Source organism: Acanthopagrus latus, chromosome 10 (assembly GCF_904848185.1).
Source record: "Acanthopagrus latus isolate v.2019 chromosome 10, fAcaLat1.1, whole genome shotgun sequence".
In the NCBI taxonomy this organism is placed as follows: Eukaryota; Metazoa; Chordata; class Actinopteri; order Spariformes; family Sparidae; genus Acanthopagrus; species Acanthopagrus latus.
Window position 1 is genome coordinate 4,492,412 of NC_051048.1, and position 14,814 is coordinate 4,507,225.

General features: G+C 42.4%; 1 protein-coding gene across 5 annotated transcripts in view; it reads right to left on the minus strand.

The window, feature by feature from the left end:
* Positions 1 to 356: 356 nt before the first annotated feature.
* Positions 357 to 14,814, minus strand: part of col4a5 (collagen, type IV, alpha 5 (Alport syndrome)) — a 42,852-nt gene continuing 28,394 nt past the window's right edge. For 2 of the 5 annotated variants that reach the window (XM_037111034.1, XM_037111037.1), the window contains 28 exons: positions 14,458 to 14,550; positions 14,256 to 14,360; positions 14,016 to 14,113; positions 13,781 to 13,931; positions 13,577 to 13,690; positions 12,689 to 12,697; positions 12,239 to 12,406; positions 11,494 to 11,583; positions 11,067 to 11,213; positions 10,847 to 10,945; positions 10,669 to 10,758; positions 9,791 to 9,930; positions 9,578 to 9,704; positions 9,171 to 9,350; positions 9,031 to 9,081; positions 8,756 to 8,941; positions 6,716 to 6,724; positions 5,654 to 5,662; positions 4,739 to 4,872; positions 4,561 to 4,633; positions 4,368 to 4,439; positions 4,068 to 4,196; positions 3,734 to 3,832; positions 3,329 to 3,541; positions 3,066 to 3,243; positions 2,876 to 2,990; positions 2,575 to 2,747; positions 357 to 2,353 (listed from right to left, as the gene is read on the minus strand). In XM_037111034.1, coding sequence (XP_036966929.1) covers positions 2,272 to 2,353; positions 2,575 to 2,747; positions 2,876 to 2,990; positions 3,066 to 3,243; positions 3,329 to 3,541; positions 3,734 to 3,832; positions 4,068 to 4,196; positions 4,368 to 4,439; positions 4,561 to 4,633; positions 4,739 to 4,872; positions 5,654 to 5,662; positions 6,716 to 6,724; positions 8,756 to 8,941; positions 9,031 to 9,081; positions 9,171 to 9,350; positions 9,578 to 9,704; positions 9,791 to 9,930; positions 10,669 to 10,758; positions 10,847 to 10,945; positions 11,067 to 11,213; positions 11,494 to 11,583; positions 12,239 to 12,406; positions 12,689 to 12,697; positions 13,577 to 13,690; positions 13,781 to 13,931; positions 14,016 to 14,113; positions 14,256 to 14,360; positions 14,458 to 14,550 — 3,134 coding nt within the window. In that variant the 3' untranslated portion in view covers positions 357 to 2,271. The remainder of the gene's footprint in view (positions 2,354 to 2,574; positions 2,748 to 2,875; positions 2,991 to 3,065; positions 3,244 to 3,328; positions 3,542 to 3,733; positions 3,833 to 4,067; positions 4,197 to 4,367; positions 4,440 to 4,560; positions 4,634 to 4,738; positions 4,873 to 5,653; positions 5,663 to 6,715; positions 6,725 to 8,755; positions 8,942 to 9,030; positions 9,082 to 9,170; positions 9,351 to 9,577; positions 9,705 to 9,790; positions 9,931 to 10,668; positions 10,759 to 10,846; positions 10,946 to 11,066; positions 11,214 to 11,493; positions 11,584 to 12,238; positions 12,407 to 12,688; positions 12,698 to 13,576; positions 13,691 to 13,780; positions 13,932 to 14,015; positions 14,114 to 14,255; positions 14,361 to 14,457; positions 14,551 to 14,814) is intronic. The other 3 variants (XM_037111035.1, XM_037111036.1, XM_037111038.1) reach the window with 3 other exon arrangements.

Genomic DNA, 14,814 nt, shown 5'->3' on the forward strand with positions numbered 1-14,814 from the left:
GGTCAAACAGCAGCAGGACATCCAGAAAATCACTATTGGTTACAGAAGTGATGTAGTAACTTTCAGCCAAACCATAATGATAATGACATGATGTCGAAATATTGCCCAGCTACACAATTGATAATGAAAGAAATTCCAAAAATCACATTAGAAATAAAGTTAGCTTGGTTGTAAGAGCAAGATGTTAGAGCTTGTAGTGAAACATGTTGCTGCTAGTTTCAGACATTTTCTGCAAAATATTCACACTGAATATAATGTTGGGAAAAAAAAAAAAAAACTTAAAAGAAATCCTCAAAATGTACGTAATGCTTATATTCCACTGTAACCTCTTGGTGATTCATTTTCAAAAGACGGCACTTTGGACATAGTATTTATTTCAGTCTTAAAAGTTTATAACAACTTCTGGATAACATAACATGAAAAACAAACGAAAAAAAAAAAACAAAAAAAGAAAAAAAAATACACATTTTTTTAAATCGCACCCCAGGTTGACAAAAATTAGAATTCATAAATGCAGTTTTGAAAAAATAAAAATAACAATAAAATCACAGGAAAACATTTCTCCCCCTCCCCCCCGTAGAACAGCTCTTGTAGACTTACAGTACATCAGGAGTGCGAACACCTGGTGTGAGAGAAGCGTCACATCAGGCGTCACTGTCACACCTGATCTCCCACCTGTGTCTCGACAGGCTCGAGTGCGAACACTTCAAACCAATTTTGGATACAAATTCAAGCCAGTGAAAGGGGAATTTGAAGGGTTTTCTCTTTTTTTTTTTGTAAAGTGAGCCCCTCAAAAAACCTAAGGCCCTCTTTTTACAGCGAAGCCCAGCACCTGGAAATGTTAAAAAACACAAAACAAATATCACGGTTTTCTAATCAAAGGAGCCAAAAAGATTTAAATTCAAATCCTTTTTTTTTTCTTCTTCTTTTTTTTCTCTCCGCACAAATATCTGGAACATTTCCCAATCATTAGACTACCTAGAAGCAAATCCCCTTTATTTCAGTTCAACATTTTTATTAATTCTACAAATTGAGTACAAAAGATTTTTAAGCGATTGGTGTCGTTAATATCATACAAGACCGTTATATTTGAAGGGAAAATGGCTCTTGTCTTTGCTCAGTAGTTAGATTTATTTTAATCGGTGAAATGCCTTGACCTTTGTGTTTGAAAACAGCGAACAATCTCCCCACAGCCGAATAAAGTTTATATACCTTTTATCCTCTTTTTTCAAATATATATTTATTATATATAAAATACTGTTTCATTCATAAAAGCCTTACTTTGTACAATATCTGAGTGTGTCAGTGAGCAGTGAACTGAGGTGAATGTATGTGTGTGTTTGTTTGTATGTGTGTGAAAGCGTGAAGTGTGTGAGCTAAAAAGAACCTGGAAAATTGTCTTATAACAAAAGAACTGGTACAGATTCAGGACCTAATACACTAAAAACAAAAAGGTGTTTTACACAATATACACATTTAATTACTTACAAAAAAAAAATAAAGTAAGAGGAAGAAGGTGTAGGCTGACGGTTAGAGGGCGCACTACAGCAGGGTTAGTACCACCAAATGTAACGTTAAATGACAGAAAAATGACGGAGAGAGCGAGAGAGAGGAAGAGCATGTGAATGAAGAGCTAGTGGTAAAAAAAAAAAAAAAAAAAAAGGCTGTCAGTCTCACTAAGGAAAGCTCATCGTCAGTGCATCTCTCATCTTGGATGTTCCGAAGTCAAAGTGCCGAGACCATCCACTCCTCATCAACAAGGCCGAAAACAAACAAAAAAAAAAAGGAGCACTTCTGTCTAAGAATGGATGTGCAGGATCACATTTTTGTTGCAACAACGTCGAAAAAAAAAGTGATTTTCTTTTTTTTTAAGAGAAAGGAAACTGATCCTTTTGGGAAAAAGGGGAAAGAAATGAAAAATGCACTTTTTGTTGTCGCGCATCCATCATGGCACCATTTAGTGGATTTTGCTCTGCTGTCATTTTGAGGTAACTTCTTAAGAAAAACAAAGACTAAATGTAAGATTTATTTTCGTCAGTTTTTTCTTTTCTTTTTTTTTTTATAGAAGCTGTGTTGCACAGTAGCACCATTGTTTAAGTTGTAGTTTTTTTTTTTGTTTAGTTTTTTTTTTCCGGAAGACAATGCACCATTGGAATTCCACTTTGTCACCACGATGACGGCCTATCCGTCGCTGTGACCACCACCCCCCTACTTGTCCCCCGTCATCCAATCATCTCTTGTTGTCGATCAGGCATCCCCCGCCGTGTGCCGTTACGTACTCTTCATGCAGACCACGCAGCGGCTGACGCGCGTCCGTAGGTTACCCGCTTTAAAAGTCTCCGACTGGGGCTTCCTGTTAGGGGAAAAAGGTAAGGGTGGTTATGCTAGGGACAACCCTAAGGATAGATGGGCGTATGCACAGATTTTTATTGTGAAACATTTGCAAGGCATTGGAATTAGCACTTTAGATGAAAATATTTCAGAAAAAGGTGATGAAAAATGCATGTTGCCACATACGTCACAGGAAAGTGACCTCTAACAACTAAACCATCCTGCAGAGTTGTGTATCCGTACCTGAACATCTCTGAGGGTTCTACAGTTGCCAGCCAGAAGCTGTAGGAGTTGCCGTAGTAGTTGCATGTCCCTCTGCCGTGGCACTCTATGAAGGGAGCGCTGCGGAACTCCTCCAGGCAGGAGCCGGGTGAGGCCAAGGCCTGACCGGAGCCCTCTGCTCCTGCGCTAGTGTGCTGTGGATGGAGGGGGGGGGACTCTGGTTATGTACTGCAGTGCGTAGATGAACTGTGCCAAATGCTGAAAGGTAAGTTAGAGAGGATGCTGAGGACAAGTACCGGTGGGTATAGGTATTTTGTCTTACCATCATGAAGGAATATCCAATCCACAGAGAGGACCATTTGTCAGGGCAATCTGGAATCTGGATTGTCTGACTGTGGACTGCAATCACCATGGCTGGAGCTTCACATACTGAACACCTAGACATACGCAGAAATATAATCAAACCACTTGCATCCAACCCATTTCATCTTCTTCCTTGTCTCCATCCCTACCTGCTGATGAAAGGCTTGATGCTCTCTCCGGTGATGGGGGCCATGGACATGGGCATGGGCTCAGGCGTGGACAGCCAGTAGGAGTAGTCATTGCGGGAGGCGAAATTGCAGACATTGTTGATGTTGCAGAACATGAAGGGCATGGTGCTGAACCTGCGCAGACAGCTGCCGGCAGAGCCTAGAAGATAAAAAATATGAAGTGATTTTGATACAATGAGATTGTAGCATAAACCTTTTTAAATGTGAGCATCCTGTTTACGTACCAAGATCCTGTCCGTGTGCCCTCTCGTTACCCTGCACATAGAGCAAGGAGTAACCGTCATAGATGGGGTTAGTTCCCTCAGGACAGAAAGGAACATCCTGACCCTGGCTGTGGCGGGTGATGAGGAAGCCATGAGCCGCAGACACTGATCCTGGTAGACCAGGAGAACCTTGTGGACCATCTGAACCAGGGGGACCAGGGTAGCCTTGCTGACCTACACTCGGGGAATAGGGATATTTTAGAAATGGGCAGCTATTATATTTCTAGTTTATCAAGTTCTTCAGCCAACTTTCAGACATAGAGCAAATTTTAAACCACAACACCACATCAAAAGGCTGAGCCAGGTGCGATGTGATGGTTCATGACTGATGAAAGATCAGCCTCTAGGTTTGACTGTTCCACTCACCAGGTTGACCGGCCGGTCCACTGTCTCCCTTCCTGCCAGGTGGACCGCTGAAGCCAGGAGGACCCTCCAAACCAGGATCTCCAGGGTCACCAGGCTGACCTGAGAGCAGTGAAAAACCTCTTTGTTAAATGACCAACCATATCTGATGCTGGAATTACTTTGAATTTAAAAAGTCGCTTTGGACAAAAGCATCTGCTAAATGTAAATGTAAAAAGGTTAGACAAGGATGTCAACATCAGTAAGAGTCAAGATCAACAGCATCGCAGGGACAGTAATAAATTCTTATGCAACAGTCTTGTGACCTTCATCATGTCCAGATTCCACAGTTACCCACCTGGAAGTCCATCACGTCCTTGAGAACCAGGAAGTCCTCGACTACCAGGCTGGCCTTGAGGACCAGGTGGTCCTCGCTCTCCCTTCACCACAATGGGTGCTGGAGGTACACCAGGGTCACCAGGAGGTCCTAGAGGTAAAAAATAATCCATTTGAATTCAAAAAAGTTTTTAAAGGAAAATCTCAATGTTTTGTGTTGAATTCAACAGAATTTCAGTGTGAAAGTGAGAAAACTCTATCTTGTATGTATATAGCTCATCTCACTATTCATTGTATGAAAATGATATATGTGTTAATGCACCTGTGGGTCCAACTTCTCCAGGATCACCACGAAGACCGGCACCACCAGGACTTCCTGGGTCTCCCTTTGGTCCTGGCAAAAATACAAATGAAACAATTAATTTCGCTTTGCTTAACATGGAAGCATGATATAAAAATACATTTCTGGATAGAGGGAACAATGAGAAAATATTGTAATAGTATTGTGGACTGACCAGGGAAGCCAGGAACACCAGGCAGACCGATATCTCCCTTCACACCAGTAGCACCAGGAAGACCGGGTGAACCCTGGTAGGAAAGAGACATCTCAGGCTCAGGATCATATTTTTATTTCTTAGAGATTCTCATTACTTCAAGAGACCAAATTTAGCTAATTTAACAAAATGATCTTACTGGGAATCCAGGAGTACCAGGATCTCCCTTTGATCCGGCGAAGCCTGGCTGGCCAGGAGCACCAGGAATACCCTTCTCTCCCTTCACACCACCACTTCCTGCTGGCCCACGGACACCCTCCGGGCCAGGTGGACCTTCATTAGCAGACAAGAAAAGTAAAAAAATTAGGTACAGAATGATGGAGAAACAACACAAGATGGTTACACAAGAAGTCTTTACTTATGATATACTCTTTGGGATCAGTTTGGTTTCCATTTAACAAGGAGAAATCAGGTTAATATTTAAGAGCACACTGTGTGGTGGTTGACCAAGTGCAGTCTTGCTTCATATTTTTAACTGTGTAAATGGAAACTGAGCTGAACCAGAACAGAATCCTAAAATAAACAAATATAGCAGCACATCATCTGCATATGATATTATCCAAGCAGCCTTTTACAGATCCACTGGGCTACTGTATATGATGTTAAAAAATGGTTTAATTCCCAAAATTGGCAAAGAAAATATTAAATTGAAGTCTGTTAAAAGATGGTGTATTTCTAAGGAATAATAGGTAATAATATTAGCCATAGTGAGCCCTTCATTTATGTTCCTTCTAGTTTCGGTTCTATCTTTGATTCCACCAATTAGATGGTTTGTTTCCGACAGCATTTATCGCAGAGAAACTTTAGTAGGGAATGAAAAAGGAGAAAGACAAGAAAAGAAAAACACAATTTTGTTTCCCCAAAAATGGTGAAATAACATCAGAATTAAACTTTTTGGGTAAAGGTGACATTGTACAAAAGTGACACAGTTAGACTAAATAGTGCTTTTTCACTTGTGTGTCCAGTCTGTCCTGTGGAGTAAAGACAGATTAAATGAGCATGAGATACATGTACCACAGCACATATCACAACCATCAAACCACTGGAGTCTAACCTGGAGGACCTATGGTTCCCAGAATTCCCCGGAAAAGCGGAGTAGGGTTGATGGCACAGGGCAAAAAGAAGAGGCGGTTTAGACAGAAGCAAGCATCAGTACAGAAACACAGTCCGACTAACCAGAATGTTTTTTATCGAGGTGTTAACCAAAGCTCCTTTGGAGCTGCTATTTGTTTGCAACCTTCTGATTACTACTACTTCCATAAGTAGTCTTAATATACTTCTGCTTCTACTACTAGCCGGGAATCAAACCAGCAATCTTCCGATTACTGGATGGTACCCACTCTACCTCCTGAGCTATATTTTCTACTGCTGCTACTACAAGCACTACCACTACTATTAGTGCTACTGCTCCTGCTACTAGTAGTAGCTAATGGATTACTGTAGGAACTATTGCTACTATTAGTACTCTACTACTACCTTATCTGCTGCTACTACTATCTAACCTGCAACCTTCTGATTACTGGATGACCCACTCTACCTCCTGAGCCACAGCTGTATCTACTACTTCTGGTTTTATGACTGCTACTGTATTTACTATTGCTACTACAACTACTAATATTACTAGCTGGGGGAGTCATAGTGTTCAAAATATTCACAACACTTATGTACAAATAAAAATGTTCAGTAGAAATCCAACAGATCTGGAATTACAGTATGTTCTGAAAACTGAAAACAATTATTTGATGCTTCAAGTGAGTTAGTTATATTTGGTGTTTTCTTGTTAGATTTGTATTTGACGGTTACCTATACGTGATCCAGACAACATGCTAATTGTGCCAGAAAACTACTGTGAGTTTGAAGTTAATTTGATTTGATACGGAAACATTTTTTCAGGGAGAGGGTGCTTACTTGTTGAAGGTGCATTATACTACCATCAGTGTGCATGGAAAGTGAAAGAAGACAGTGATTAGAAAGCAGAAGTAAGAGTCAGGAATGAGAAAATGCAGTGATTTCCCGGGTGAAATTTGATCCTGCTAGATCAGAAAACGTGGTGTTAAACTCAGTTGGTGGTGCTGGAAGGAACGTGCAGAGGAAGTCTGGACGCCGTTGATCTGACCTGAGGGACCTGCAGCAGCCGGATGCACGTGTCATCACATCAAGAGGCGGGGCCACACCACAGTGGGTGGGGCCAAGCCACAGGGAACAGGGAGTAAAATAGCTTCATTTTGTCACCTTGACAAGTTTTTGTTTTTGCAAGCCTGACAGAGTGCTGGGTTGTGTCATCACTGCTGGAATTTACTAATTTATTGAGTTTTCTATATTTAATTTGATATTTTACAGCTACAGCTGCATAACAGAAATCAGCTGATTTTAGCATAAAACTTCAAACAATGAAATCAGCAGAGTGCTATGCATGATGCCATTTTGATCTCACAGTGTATTGTATACATCAGTTTTTGGGGTTTTTTTTTTTGCAGTTTTACATGTGTAGAGTAAATTAACTGACACATTAGACATGGAAAGTTACCAACAATTTTGGCATGTTGCCGAACCAATGAATAACATGCTTTTCTAAATTTGTTGATTTTGAATTGTTCAGTTGCATTTTCCTTGTCTATTATTCCCAGCATTGTGTCACACTAGTTCTCATGTGTACGTTTAAGTGTGTGTTGGGACAAACAGTGCCCATGCAGATGACTGATTGGTGGGACGAAACACACTCAGAGCAGCTGAACCACAGGCAAATCCCAACACTCTCAACTTGATCAATTATTGTTTAAGCTAACTGTTTTTCAAGTGTTTTAAAGACTGTTACGGTCTTTGCTGCTTTTCTTTTGTCAGCAGGAAGAACACTGTAATAGAGAAATAAGGGTAAAGTTTGGTTTTCTATTGGTCCATTATTTCATCCATTAGTATACATCATTGGAACCAAGTTATTTTCAAAGTAAAGTCGAATACAATTAAGCAAAACCAAAGCAGGTTTTTCAAGGGACTTTTAACTGAATTCCATTAAATACAATTAAAAGAAATGTATCTTGAACTCCATTTTAAGACTCAGTTGAAAGTCTTTTGTTTGCCCCAGGCTCAGCTGTTTCACACCGACATTTCTTTAACATTACTGAATGTGACCACAAACATCTGACACACACATTGTGTTGTTACAATGTCCACAGGAGGACATAAACACACAAACTTCATGGCTGTGGAGAGATGGATAAATTACAGTTCCCCCCGTTATGGGATCATGAGAAGAGGGCAAAGGGTGTGAGGAGACAAGAGGACCGATGGATTGGTGGATGAAAGGAAAAAAACTGCATGATGAAAACAAAGTGGTACAAACACATGCTCTTTTTGGGGGGCAGGGGTGGTCAAACCCCCAGTGACAAACAGTGATTGATGTGTGAAGAGCATCCCAATATTTCCTGGTGAAAAAGGATCGGGGTTGGGGGGGAGTGGAGGAGTGTGCATGGCAAACTTTTATCGTAAGTGTTGTTGACACTGACTGGACAGGTGGTGCTCAAACAGGCCACTGGTGGTGCAACAATGTCCCATGCAAATCAGTCAACATTGAGATGAGAGCATTCACATTTAAAGTGCGGGTTCCATCATTTGCTGTCTGGTTTTCACAGTATCCACCGGCAAGCTTGAGTTTTCCCTAAATTAACTAAATTGAGTCCCGTGTCCAACATAGGGAGGCATTAGGATGAGCTTGGCCATACAGTTGGCTGAGATATGGCTATTTCAGGGCCTCATATAGCCTGTGTGACTACCAGATCTGGGTCACCTGTGGATCACAAGTGTTTGTTTGTATTTGGCCAGAGTGTAAGCACTATCATGGTCTGTCACTGGGCCATACCTTTATTGCTATCTTTAACTCTCTGGCTTTTGTGCTTTTACAGTAAGTGAGGCCATGATCTGGCAGTGTGCTTCTTTATCCTGTTTACTAATCCAGATTAACGGGGTTAATTGCATTAAGATCATTTGGATAATGCTGTTAAATTAACTTAGGCCCTGACCTAAGATTAATTGGAAATCCTACATAATAAACACCACCCTTCTCCTACTGTAGTTGGGTAAAACAAATCCTCGATAAGAAAACCAGGCAGCAATTTCTGGCAGTACATGTGATGACAAAGAGTAAATCGAAGTACTTTACCTGCTCTTCCAGGTGGTCCAGGAGGTCCTTGAAGTCCTTTGGGGCCCTGTAGAGCAAGTCCTGGGGGCCCAGGTGGGCCGGGGTTGCCACTAGAACCAGGAGAACCAGGGAAACCAGCCTCTCCTTTAGTGCCGGGGAAACCAGGTGTGCCAGGTCCTCCTGGAGGACCTGGGTCTCCCTTCGCACCTAGTGAGAAATTAAGTAGAGTTTGTCATACCAGTACAGAGACAATAATCACAACAAATGTTTTTTACATATAATGGGTGGTTACTCACCTGGCAACCCTGGAAGACCAGATGGACCAGGACCACCATAACCAGGAAGACCTGGAAGTGAAGGAAATCAAATACATACTGAGTATACTACATGGATTGGTAAGGATAATATTTTTCAGACATGTTGGGCAGTGACTCACCAGGATCTCCTTTCACTCCAGCTGGTCCTGGGATCCCGTCCCGACCGGCCTGACCCTTCTCTCCTGGCAACCCTGGTCCTCCTGGTCGGCCAGGCTCTCCTGGTCTGCCGGGAGCTCCACTGAGACCTGGGGCACCAGGCCCACCATCGAGACCCTTAGGGCCAGAGACACCAGGAGGACCTGACAGGAGATGATCGACACATCACTAAATGTTGCTTTGAGTACAAATTACTTTCCAATATCATCAATACCACTTTTTCTATTTTACTTTAACTTCAGTTTAGTTAATTTATTAAATGTTTCTTATTTTATACTTAGTATAAGTCGATAGCATTAAATATGTGCTTCACAATTGTCACCAGCTGAGAGTCATTCTTGAAACTGTTGTTGTCAAATATCAGATTTACCTTGGAATCCTGGCAGACCAGGGTCACCTTTGGCACCTGGCCCTCCTGGTAAACCTGGGAGACCAGGTGATCCTGGAGTTCCTTTCAGTCCTGGAGCTCCCGGGAACCCTGGCTGGCCAGGTTCACCCTATGAGAGACATGAATAAAACAAAGTGTTAACCTAAAATTCCACTTTTTCTCAACTAAGGACATTTAAGTGGTCACGTCATGTACCTTGAGTCCAGCAGGTCCAGGTGGTCCAACGCCGGCAGAGCCTGGTTCACCTTTGGCTCCAGGGAAACCAGGTCCTCCTGGCTGTCCTGGGGTTCCAGACCTTCCTGGCTGACCTGTTAGACCCTTCTGCCCTGCTGGTCCTGTGACATCATCAAAATGCAACATCAGCATTCATAACAAAGAAACTGTCAGTTTGGTCCTGTTTGATCCATTAGGACAGTGCCCCAGTAGCAAACACAAGTCTTACAGATGTTGGTGCATGTTACTTTGGAGAGGCATAGTATGGAGAGTGTTTGATTACTGGAAAGATTTTGGCGTGGTGTCAATCAAAAAACGTCACCTCGCCAACGTCTACCCAATTTGCAAACTCTTTCCATACCATGTCCATCTAACGTAGCTTCTATTCGTTAGGCCAACATCTGCAAGACGTATGTGGCAGAGAGGCTCAGAAGTCCAAGTCGAGTCTAAAGTCTGTTATGGTTGTAATGAGCGTTCTATCATCTGCTGCATGCCATCAGGTCTGCTTAGAACACTGCATAGTTATATGTAAGGATTTCAAAGCGTGCACTGTGTTATCATCACTCCTTTATCTATCAGCATACTGAGTATTATCAGCACTGATTAGTTCTTTGGTATATGGTCATGTAAAATTATCCTGAGGTGTTGTCTATCATCAAAAATAAGTTTTAAGCATGGCTGCAGGATGTAAAATATATTTGGGTGTTTGGGTAGAATCAAAATATTTTCAAAAATAAACATTTCAGAGCTTTTTTTTTCATATTTCATCCTATTTTTGAAGACATTTGGGAAAAGCTTTCAGTGAATCACCAACTGGATAACAAAGACTTGACAGAGAGATGCATGATGTTCAAACCCACCTGGTATTCCCATTTCTCCCATAGCGCCTTTAGGTCCTGGACCTCCAGGACTGCCTGGGCCTCCTGGGATTCCAGCATCTCCCTTAGGACCTGTTGCACAATTGAAAGACGATATTAGAAATCTACTTGCATTAATATGAGTGGTTTTAAATGCATGTGTGTAAGGAGGTACACACACCTGGTGGTCCGGGGAGTCCAGGGCGTCCATCTGATCCCGGCAGTCCAGGATCACCAGAGAGACCAGAGATGCCTTTCTGACCTGGAAAACCTGGTGAACCTGGACACCACACAAAAATACAGTGTGTATTTAATAAAATGGTGAGCGCTATAATAAGCTCCAAAGGCTTAAGACAAAATGTAGATCACTTGTGGAGAGGCAGAGAAGGTGTTCTCTGTACCTGGTAGTCCAGGATCTCCTTTGTCTCCCTTTGTGACTGCTGATGTCACGGTAGCTCCCGGGGGTCCCATAACACCTGGGTCGCCTCTCTCTCCTTTACCACCGGGACCGCCAGGTGTGCCGTCTCTGCCAGGGAATCCAGGTTCACCTGTAGAGGAGAACATGCGAATCAGAGATCTTTAGCTCCTTGTTTTTCTTTACTCTGTACTCATTTTTGGTATGTATTTGTCATTGCTGATTGTTGCGAACCCTTCGTGAACTTATATCGACCACAGAAGCAACAACACCCATATTTACTTGCGTGAAAATACCATGAATCATTCCTTTGGGATACAATGTGCTTTTATATGTTTTCTAACGGCTTGGATACTCCAAACGAGTGTTAACAAATTTTAACAATTCAAAACCATTCAAAATTTGGGACATACCTTTAAAGCCAGGAGCACCAGGCCCTCCTGGGCCTCCTGGTCCTCCAGAGGGTCCTGGAGGTCCCATGGGACCCATGTCACCTTTGGTACCTGCAGACAGTCAGACATTCGAAGTTAGATCACAAAATAAACAAAAAACTTTAGTTCAAAATATTCGACTATGTAGTCCACCACACACACGTTATTATATTAACAGCCAGATAGTAAGTTAAGCACTAAGCCAGACAGTTAACTGCTACTTTTAACCAAACTAGCATTCTTGGTATTCAGCTAGCTAACCAGTTAGCAAACCCCAAAACCACTGGGAAAGGTAGCCAGCTAAATAACAGGCACCATGTTCAAGTTACTGCTCAATTGCGGGGTATTTAAGAATGGTGGAACATAGAAAGAGATCAGGTTAAGGTTAAAAAAATGGCTTCACACTGACAGTTTCCTATGTGAAAGTCTCCCATTTGACCCATTCACACATGTTGTCTTTACGCTTGCTATCTGACATACATCAATTATCTACTAAGCTAGCTAGTGAGCTGCTTTAACAAGATCGTCAATTAGCTAGCTAGTCAGTCTAGTAAGTCAGTCAGTCAGCGAGTAAATCTCCTTGACAAAACAGATCTAAAGCTTATTACCAGTTAGCATCAGTTGTAGCATCATTCTTTATCAAATAATTAGGTAGCTCATATGTGGTATTAACACTTATTCTACTAGGTCATGACTACATATTAATGATGTATATGTCATATTTTACCTGGCAGTCCAGGCAGGCCATCACGTCCTGGTCCTCCGGGAGGTCCTGGGGTTCCGGGTGGTCCTGGGGAACCTGGGAAACCAGGAGTTCCTCGGTCGCCAGGCAGACCTGGGATGTCTAGACCTGGAGGACCAGGGTCTCCCTTTGCGCCATTTGATCCAGGGAATCCTGTAATGATGATATTAAGGTTGCATTGTTTAGATAATGAAACTGTTAACGGAGAATTGAATGATTATAAATTACCCGAAACATCTTTTTTTTCTGCAGCTTAATCTCTGGAAAAAAAGCTTTCATATTGGCAAATATCGGGCAAAATATAAGCTGATACAAATATATGCATTTAAATGTGTGTGTGTGTGTGTGAAAGTATAACGCAATAATACACTCTCATGTGTGATATGTGACACTATTAAATGGCCATCAACCAGCACCAGTATTGGGTCACAATACCTTTCTCGCCTTGGTGTCAGAGCATCGCAGGTAAGGGAGAGGGCGTGTTTCAAAGCGCAGAGGGCGGAGCGTTGGAATAAGCCAAAAATAAGATGAGGAGAACAGATTATAATGCATTAAATGCATTAAAACATCTAGATGATGCCGCCTTTTTTCGAAAACACTCTGATTCAGCAACCAGTGCATGCTCAGAATATTTGATGATTTTGTTGAACGTGGGTTAATTTGTGGTTTTTGAGCACATTCGATAGGAAAAGTGCCGTGAGGTTAAAGTGGCGAGAGAAGACGCAAATACTGGAATTTAAGGTTGTGTGTTCACTAAGACAGTGCCTTGAGTGTTCAAAGAAAGTGTGGGAGGTGGTGACGCAGTCAAGACAGAGTGAGAGAGCTGGTGGTGTCTTCAAAAACAAAAAGGTGGTGGCAGAGAGAAGAGGCTCCAGGATAGACACAAAGTCAAACTCAGTCTGTACCTCGATCACCAACCAAAAGGGTGATTGTGTTTCTCAACAAAGCACACAAACCCTCGACAGGTGCTCAGGTGCTCACATGGAAAGTTTGTGATATACACAGTTTAAACCAGTGAACCAAAATGACATCCAGACACCTTAACAAGCCCAAAACATGGACACGTGGGTGGTCATGCACAGTCCTGGGAGAACCAACTGACAAATATTTCAAATGATGAACATGTACAAACATGCACAATATATACCAAAATGAAAGTCAATGTCACAAAAAAGTAGTAAGTAACTTTGCTCAACTATTGTACTTCAGTACACTTTTGAGGTAACTGTACTTCATTTGACATCCACGTTGTGCTTCTTTTACACTTAAACTCCACTACTTGAAATCTTTCTTTGGGTACTTTTACTGTGTTATCTATCTCACCTGGTGGTCCCATTGGGCCAGGAGGACCAGGTGGGCCAGGTTGTCCCACTGAGCCAATGGTGGTGGGTCCAGGTGGTCCACGAGCTCCAGGTGTACCAGGTATGCCCGGATCGCCTGCACAGAAACAGATGAGAAAGTAATTGTACTTTTTCTTTTACATACAACAATAAATTATAAAACATGAAAGCTGTAAATGAAGGCTACCTTTAGCTCCTGGAGCGCCGTCAAATCCAGATCGTCCAGGTGAACCAGGGCTGCCAGGGAAACCAGAATCTCCCTTTGGTCCGGGGAATCCTTTAGATCCAGGTACTCCTGGTAAACCTGGAGGGCCAGGAAGACCAAAGCCAGGCTCGCCCTGTCACACAGAGGTTGGCCTAATGGTTAAGTCTGGTCATTTAGTAAAGTAGACGGTCAAGAAATCATCTTTCTACCTACTTACCTTGGATCCAGGTATTCCAGGCTGGCCGGGAAGTCCATCAACTCCTGGTCTGCCTGGTCCTCCAGGAGATCCTGGCTGTCCGGGGATACCTGGGAATCCTGAGGAAAGGGAAAAGAATACAGGGTGAGGTAGAGGAAGAACACTTGTGGAGGAGACATGAGATGTACTCAGACAGGATGTAAAGGTCAAGGAGGGAAGAGGAAAGGGATAGGAGAGGAGTTTTGATTGGAATGTCTTTACCTTTAGCACCTGGGGGTCCTGGGAGTCCGATGCCAGGGAGTCCAGGATCACCCTTGGCTCCTGGTAAACCGGGGAATCCAGGCTGTCCAGGCTGACCTGGGTTACCTGACAACAGTTAAATAAAAAAAATTTAAAAAGCTGGTCAGACATCAGAAACATGTGTCACTGCTTGAAAAATAAAACTTAAATAATTACTCTGTACCTGGTGAGCCGGGCAGTCCTGGTTCTCCATCCTGTCCTCTGGGTCCTGGTAAGCCTTTCTCAGCGACTGACAGGCCTGGTTCACCTTTAGCACCTGCATGGAGAGAGATGTTTGGATGGTTTCAGTGAGCAGATTAAACTGGTACTGGTGCTTTGTTTAACAGTAGTTTAATTGGCCATTAAAGAAGCATAAAAGTACAAGGCCAGTATCAAAACTATTACCCTTTCAAATTCTGTTGAACATTTTGGGTAAGTGTTGACTGTCTTAAAGCAAAAATATGTACATATTGCACCTTTAACAACAGTAGGAATTAATCAAAGTTGACAGAAGAAAAAACAAAAAAACAAGGATGACAAG